At 45.2% G+C, this 7,111-nt stretch overlaps 1 protein-coding gene across 1 annotated transcript; it reads left to right on the top strand.

Moving 5' to 3' along the window:
- The first annotated feature begins 327 nt into the window (after window positions 1-327).
- On the top strand, window positions 328-5,488 carry LOC117864276 (receptor homology region, transmembrane domain- and RING domain-containing protein 1). Its single transcript, XM_034748321.2, has 4 exons — window positions 328-486; window positions 566-796; window positions 4,329-4,724; window positions 5,048-5,488. Exons 1-4 carry the CDS (start codon window positions 333-335, stop codon window positions 5,131-5,133), a joined length of 867 nt encoding a protein of 288 aa, XP_034604212.1. The 5' UTR covers window positions 328-332; the 3' UTR covers window positions 5,134-5,488.
- Window positions 5,489-7,111: the final 1,623 nt, after the last annotated feature.

Here is a 7,111-nt window from a genome sequence, read left to right as displayed (position 1 = left end):
AAGGGAACTAGTACACCGACTAATAGTAGAATTCTGTAATCATATCCGACTAGGATTCCACCCTGTAACCCTGCTCCCCGACTATATAAGGGTGGGCACGAACCCCTCAAAACACAAGCTAAGAAGTTCAATATAATCAACACATAGGACTAGGGTATTACGTGATCTAGCGGTTCGAACCTATCTAAATCGTATTTTTTGCATCGCTATGGACTCTTTCAATCTTGACGACACCCACCGCACAAAAGACCGTCTAGGTACCGGATTGCCGGTCGAGAACCCCCCTGCCTTTGTTCGGGCAGCCGGTAGCCGGTAGATCCTAGTCGAGATAAATGCGGAGACGAGCATCTGATTCACAGGTCCACGCGATGAGCCCCCGCGTGGTCCTCCTCTTCCTCGCCGCCGCCCTCCGCCCCTGCGCCGCCCTTGTACGCCTCCATTCCAACTCCTTCTCCTTCACCTTCCTCGACGCCCCGGCGCGCTTTGGTTAGCATCGCTTTCGTCGTCCCCCTCCCTCGAATCGAGCCTACCTTGCCCTCTCTCTTATACTTCCTTGGCGCTGCAGGTCCTCGAGTGGGCAGCGATGGGATCTGCGGTTCGCTGCGCGCCGCCGAACCCGCCGAGGCGTGTGAGCCCATCAAAGACAGCGGCGGCCGCCGCGGCGCGGGCCGGAAGGCTTTTGTGCTGATCGCGAGGGGCAACTGCAGCTTCGAGGGCAAGGTGCGGGCGGCGCAGAAAGCGGGGTTTGACGCCGCCGTCGTGTACGACGATGAGGAAAAAGCCAGCCTCTACTCCAGTGAGTGTTACACCACCGTGCAGTTCTGGTTATCCTAACACTAGTCTTGGTTTAGTTAGTTTAAAACTTATTTGCACTTCGTTTACCACAGTCGAAGTAGATTAACTGAAGAAATTGCTTACTTAGTGCTCCTTAATTGAGACTGAGCGCCTCACTTCTCAAATGCCCTATTGGCCTGATAATGAAACGGAAACGCTCACTTCTCAAATCCCCCATTGCCCTGAAAATGAAAAGGAAAAAGAAAAGAGGTGGATCGAGATGAATCCCCCAAATGGAAAGAATTCACAAGCTCTGTCATATTTGAAAGGCATGCGAATTTAGGGCTAAAAGAAGTGAGGCGTGTGGATTGATGTCAAATATCGAAATTTCTCCATTATATTGGATAATAAATAGTAGGTGTTTTATCATGTCACATCCCTAGCCTTATAATGTGCAATGGATTAATTATTTTGGTGTACTAAAAGGTAGCAAATGGTTTTTAGAGTTTATTTTTCAATTGTCTCTATAATGATGATGCAGATTTTCATGTTGTGCCTATGCAAGTGTACTCTTTATTCTTAGGTAGGCTATGACAATATGATAGAGGTCCTAAATATCATTTAGAACAAGTAAATATAACCATGCATAATTTAAAAACATTTCTTTGATTACTATGTCTCTTGAAGCTATCTAACGGGTCAGTACCCATTCGACCCTTGGGTAGGTTTCTTCATACGCTGTCCCAGGCATTGGCTTAGGCTGCGCTACCATCTCATAGGTTGGGTATGGGACAGGCTCTAGCCTGGTCGGCTCAGTTGTGGACTGCGCTCTTGCTTGGAAAGCAGCTCAAAATCATCTCCTTTTCGTACTGCTTCACCAGTGAGGCCTCGAAGACAAGCCCTCTGTTGTTTGTCTCTGGCATCCAATCCACGTTGCTTATCTCAGGCCCCAGCTGCCAGCTGCTACTGATCCATGAACCTGCAGAGCGGTGAGGACGATCAGCACCAGAAACAGCAGCATCACTTTCTGTTAGCCTCACCAGCTCCCAGGCTCACGCAATCAACACTGGAAAAAGCCTCACAGATGAGGAACACACCAGCACCTCATTTACTCTATTTCATCACATTTTCGACCCCAGCACAACGCTGACATTCGTCGTGGAGCTGGCTTACATGCTGGTGAAGGTGTTTGCTCCTGTCGCAGACAAACCTCCCCTTGGCGTCTCGCAGCCACGGGTCCAATGTCTGCTTTCAGACGTCTGCTGGTTTGGCTGACCTTCCATCCATGGTCCTGCACTTCGACGGTGCTGAGATGGCCCTGCCAGCAAGAACTTCTTCATTCAGATGGGCGATGACGTAATCTGCTGGATCGTGCAGAGGTTGCTGAGCCTGTCCATTGTTGGCAACATCATGCAGATGAACAGTAGTATTCGTGCTCCCCAGAACTCACACAGGCCGAACCAGCTATGTCGGTGTGGGACAACAATGTCCAGCAGGCAGGGCATCCAGCGCACTAATTACTTTTGAGCCTTTGACCCAGCTAGCCCACGAGACCCACCCAAACCAAACCGTGTACATGGGTGGGTCAATAAATCCAGCCAACCTGTATAAACCCACCCATGCAGACCCCTAAGGGAAGGGGAAGAATGGAAGAGAACCAACCAACAAGGCCTAGCAACTCCCACCGCTGCAATCCCTGCAAACTCTGGCTCTGGTGGCTGGCGCAGAACTCGCTTCGATTAGCCGGTTAGCTGAGATGCGATAGATCTGTAAGGGAGCAGCAGTAGGGAGGGGGACCTGGAGGAGCTGCACGTAGCAGCGGTGTAACCGTGCAAGGACAAAGAGGGAGGGGCAGAAGCTCACGGTGCACGGAGAGTGGGTGAGCAGGTGAGCAGCAGTTCTAAGAAGGTGCCGTGCTTCTAACCTGTGTTGGACGTTGGTTTCTATGACTCCCAGAGTTCAATGTTCTAACTGGTCCACTGCAAGAAGCTTAATGCTTCTTTTTTGTCATGTGTGATCTTGTAGCCTTATAATTTGCATCTATCAGTCGCACTTCATAACTATCCGTCCTTGGAAATACATAATGTAAAAATGTCTTAAGAAACAAAAATTTTTTCCATGATCTCTATCTATGTTCTGAACATTGCTAGCAGCTTCACAAGAGCGGGTCCTCTATTCAGCTATTGGCTCCCAATTTGTTTGCAACTGTACCCAAAAGGCGGGTTAAAAGGCGTACTGTTCAGGAAACATTGCTGGATAATCAGTTGGTACAGGATATCCAAGGGCATTACTCTGTAGCGGTCTTGTCAGAATTTCCGGATATTTGGGACATGGTTCAGGAAACATTGCTTCTGCCAGAGGCTGAGGATGTTCATAAATGGAAATTTGAGAATTCGGGACAGTTCTCTACTAAGTCAGCATACGAAGCTTTTTTCCTTGGATCAGTCCAGTTTGAGCCAAGCACACTAATTTGGAGGAATTGGGGTCTCAGGAAGTGCAAATTCTTCCTTTGGTTAGTGGCACATAATCGGTGTTGGATAGCTGATAGAGTCGCTAGATGGGGTCACCCACATGCTGAGCATTACCCCTTCTGCGACCAGGAGGATGAAACCATTCAGCACCTCCTGTGTTCATGTGTCTTCTCTCGGCAATTCTGGCTTCAACTACTTCGCAGTTTTGGACTCCCGGATATTGCACCTCAACCATCTTCCACGGGGTTCTTTGACTGGTGGCAACAAGCTGGTAGCAACTCGACAAAGGAACCAGGAGAGGATTCTATTCACTGGTCATGCTAGGAGCTTGGATTCTATGGAAGGAAAGGAATGATATTGTGTTTAATGGTGCCTTGCCCAAGATGGAGCGGGTGCTTCTCCTTGCACAGGAGGAAGCTGTTCTCCGGCTGGCAGTCGCCAAAGGCATTAGCGATCTGGTCACTGCTCGACCTGGGGGTTAGCAGCGTCCGTTGGTGAGGAGTGGTCGACCTTTGAAAATTTAATGGGCGCGTATGTAACCTAGAACCTGAGGGGTGTGTGTGGTGTGTGTTGTATGGCTAATTGAGCCTTTTACCTCCTTTCTTAATGCAATGATTCGCAGCTCTCCTGCGTATTCCGAAAAAAGAAAGTTAAATGTAGTGCTACTTATCTTTTAGCAATGCCAGGCCTCATCTTTCCTGTAACTGAAACAGGCTCAAGCAAATGTATATTTTAGATATGGCAATATCCCCCTCCTTGAACTGTAAGGAATGATATTTCTTCTAGTGTGCTATCGCTGGGAAAATGTAGTTGAGCTAACACTGGTGTACAGCTGAACGCATCAAGGCAGTGACGTTTCTTTAGGTAACCATAGATAATAATGCTGTTTGGACCTGGAATTTCCCTATATACAGATTAGGGAAAAGGAGTCAGTCATCAAAGTGAGAATCACAAGTTCCCAGTACCAGAATAAATTCTACCAATGTTAGAGATGATAGAAGTTCTGTTTTTAAGACATCTCTGTTTTCATCTATTTCAGTTCTTTTAACGCTGTTAATAATTTTTTCCTTTATGTTAATTTAGTGGTTGGTGACTCTGAGGGTATACACATACCTGCAATATTCGTTTCCAAGATGGCTGGAGAAACACTAAAGAAGTTTGCCAGGGGTGAAGATGATGAGTGTTGTATAAACTCATCGATGGATGAGACTGCAGGGACAGTATTGGTAATGTCATTCGTATCACTTGTTGTCATCATATCTGTTCTTGCATCTTTTCTATTTGCTCGAAACTGCCGACTTCTACGTCATGGAGTTGATAATCACCCACCTTACGTCAAGAAACATGTGGTGGAAAAGCTTCCATGCTCAGCATATAGTGCTCCCTGTTCTAGCGAAGATATTTTTCAGGAAGCTTGTGCAATTTGTTTAGAAGACTACAATAATGGCGATATGCTTAGACACCTTCCATGCAAACATGGTAAGATCTTGAGATATTTTAGTACTTGCTTACTGTTTATAATTATTGCTGACTCAGTAGGTTCCAAAGATGTGGTGCCCAGTCGTTCTTATAATTGTTACTGTTTTTTCTCAGTGGTAGATAGAAATTTGCCAATATAATGATATATACAGTAACCCTGATGGGTAGATGCATATCTTGCTCTCTTTTGCATAATTCATTCCTTTACAAGGTAGACAATGATTTTGTAGACCAACAGACAATGATTTCTGTTATCAGCAATGTGCCCAAAACTTATTTTCTTATAGCTCTCCCACTACCTTATCATGGACAATTTCATACAGAATTTCACAAGATCTGTATTGATTCCTGGCTCACAAAATGGGGCACCTTCTGCCCTATATGCAAGCTTGAAGTAACGTCCAGTTAATAGGCATATTTGGTCACTGCATCCAAGTGCTGGCAGTTGTATGAAGGTTTACCGAATTGTTCATCCATTGCATTATTGAAGATTAATCTGAACAGTTGATCTTGCGGACGAAGTACAAATTGCAGTTCCTCAGGTTGGACTCATACCCTTTGAGGTTAATATTAGGATTATCTTGTTTGGTGTGTGGAAGGCCACAACAAACTCTGCTGCTGATAAATGTGGCGTGCATTATCCTGTATCCTAGAGGAACTAGGTGTTGTGTAAGTGTAATCTTAAATCCAACATAAGCCCCATTGTATACCGAATTACATGACTGTTTTCATTTTGGGAAATCACCGAGAAATGTTTGAAGGCACAGAGCAAAAGAACTGAGTAGGTGAGTTGCTGTTGAACATCCTGTTTGAGTGCTTGATTCGTCAGAGTAGGAAGTTTGGTTATCAATATGTATGATTTTTTTTAAAAAAATCGGGGCCTCCCCTCATTTCCATTACTAGAACGGAAATAACAGTGTGTAATCAGAAGGATAGCAGAAAGGGGGAATAGAAAAGTTCTTCCATCTACCTAGGGCTTCAACCTGGTTCAAGCTAAAAGCACCTAAGCAACGGCCTCGCCAAAAGCTTACGCTAATAAGTCAAGTCACATCAATGTGTAATGATAATGTGCAGAATATTACAAGCAAAAGATTCGTTTTGCACATGGCGACATGGCTTCAGCAAATGAGTATAGTTGGAAGAAACAAGTTAAACTAGTCAGGTTGGCGCGCGATGCGCGCATGTACGAAAAATTTGAACCGGAAATAATGATGAAATATGAATTTTTGTTATCTTACTAGGTTCAAAGTAGCATCGCAATGATACATCAAATCAAATAAAAATATAAAACATAATCTAAAATCAAATTGATTACATCCAATATTAAATTCAATTTTTTTATCATAATGATCATTTGAGCACCGTACAACTTTTTATGCTTAGGAATTCACTAGCCTTTTTTCGTTGATATAGCTAACATATACGTGCTATGTTACACTGATTCTTGGTTTTGATAGAAATAAAAGATAAAATTGGCGATGAATGAATATAATTCAATCATATTTTGCGAGTTTATGATTTGTTTGAAAGTAAAGTCCAAAAAATTGTAGGGTTACTTATAGAGTCGGAGTGCCCGATCTTTCGGTGAGTGGAGATAAATTCGACTTGGTGGAAGTAGACCCTCACGATCCGACTACGACGAGCGAACCCGAAGCGCCAATGCAATCGCTGAACCAACTCCCGATGGTTACCAACCTCGCCGGTGCGAGATCAGCCTGATCACGAAGATCGATTCCTGTCCGCAATCGAAGAACGAACAAGAAAAAGAGGCGAGCAATCTAAATATCACTCGAAGGTGGAGTTCTGAATCACACAAGGACAGCGCGTATTTGCGCGTGTTCAAGAGTAGTTAAAGCTAGATGTAAAACAAAACTCGAGTCGTAAACAAAAAGGACTCGGACTAAATAAAGGGGACGCAGCCCCTGGAGTCCGAAGGGGTCACGCGCGCCCAACCCTAGGCGCCCCACCTGGGCTGCCCTGTTGGGCCATCTTCTTATTCCGATGGGCCTTCGTTCCTTAACAGCATGATGAAGTTTAATTCTCTCGCACGGGCTCGAGTGATTGGCCCAACTGGATGAGCAACTGTAGGTGCCTGAGGTGGAGAAGCAACTGGAGGCGCCTGAGGTGCTGCTGGTGTAGATGTACTCGTGGTGTCCGCATCATCCTCCCCTTCTTGAACTGAAGTCGTCCTCGACGGCAACTCCTCATCTTCGCCCACATACGGTGTCAAATCTGCAACATTAAAACTCGTGGAAACACCAAACTCTGCAGGCAGGTCAAGGATATAAGTATTATCATTAATCTTGGTTAGCACTTTAAAAGGACCAGCAGCACGTGGCATCAATTTAGAACGACGTAAGGTTGGAAAACGATCCTTTCTCAAATGC

The sequence above is a fragment of the Setaria viridis genome, chromosome 7, assembly GCF_005286985.2.
Source record: "Setaria viridis chromosome 7, Setaria_viridis_v4.0, whole genome shotgun sequence".
Taxonomy (NCBI): Eukaryota; Viridiplantae; Streptophyta; class Magnoliopsida; order Poales; family Poaceae; genus Setaria; species Setaria viridis.
This window is presented reverse-complemented; position numbering and strand designations above follow the sequence as displayed.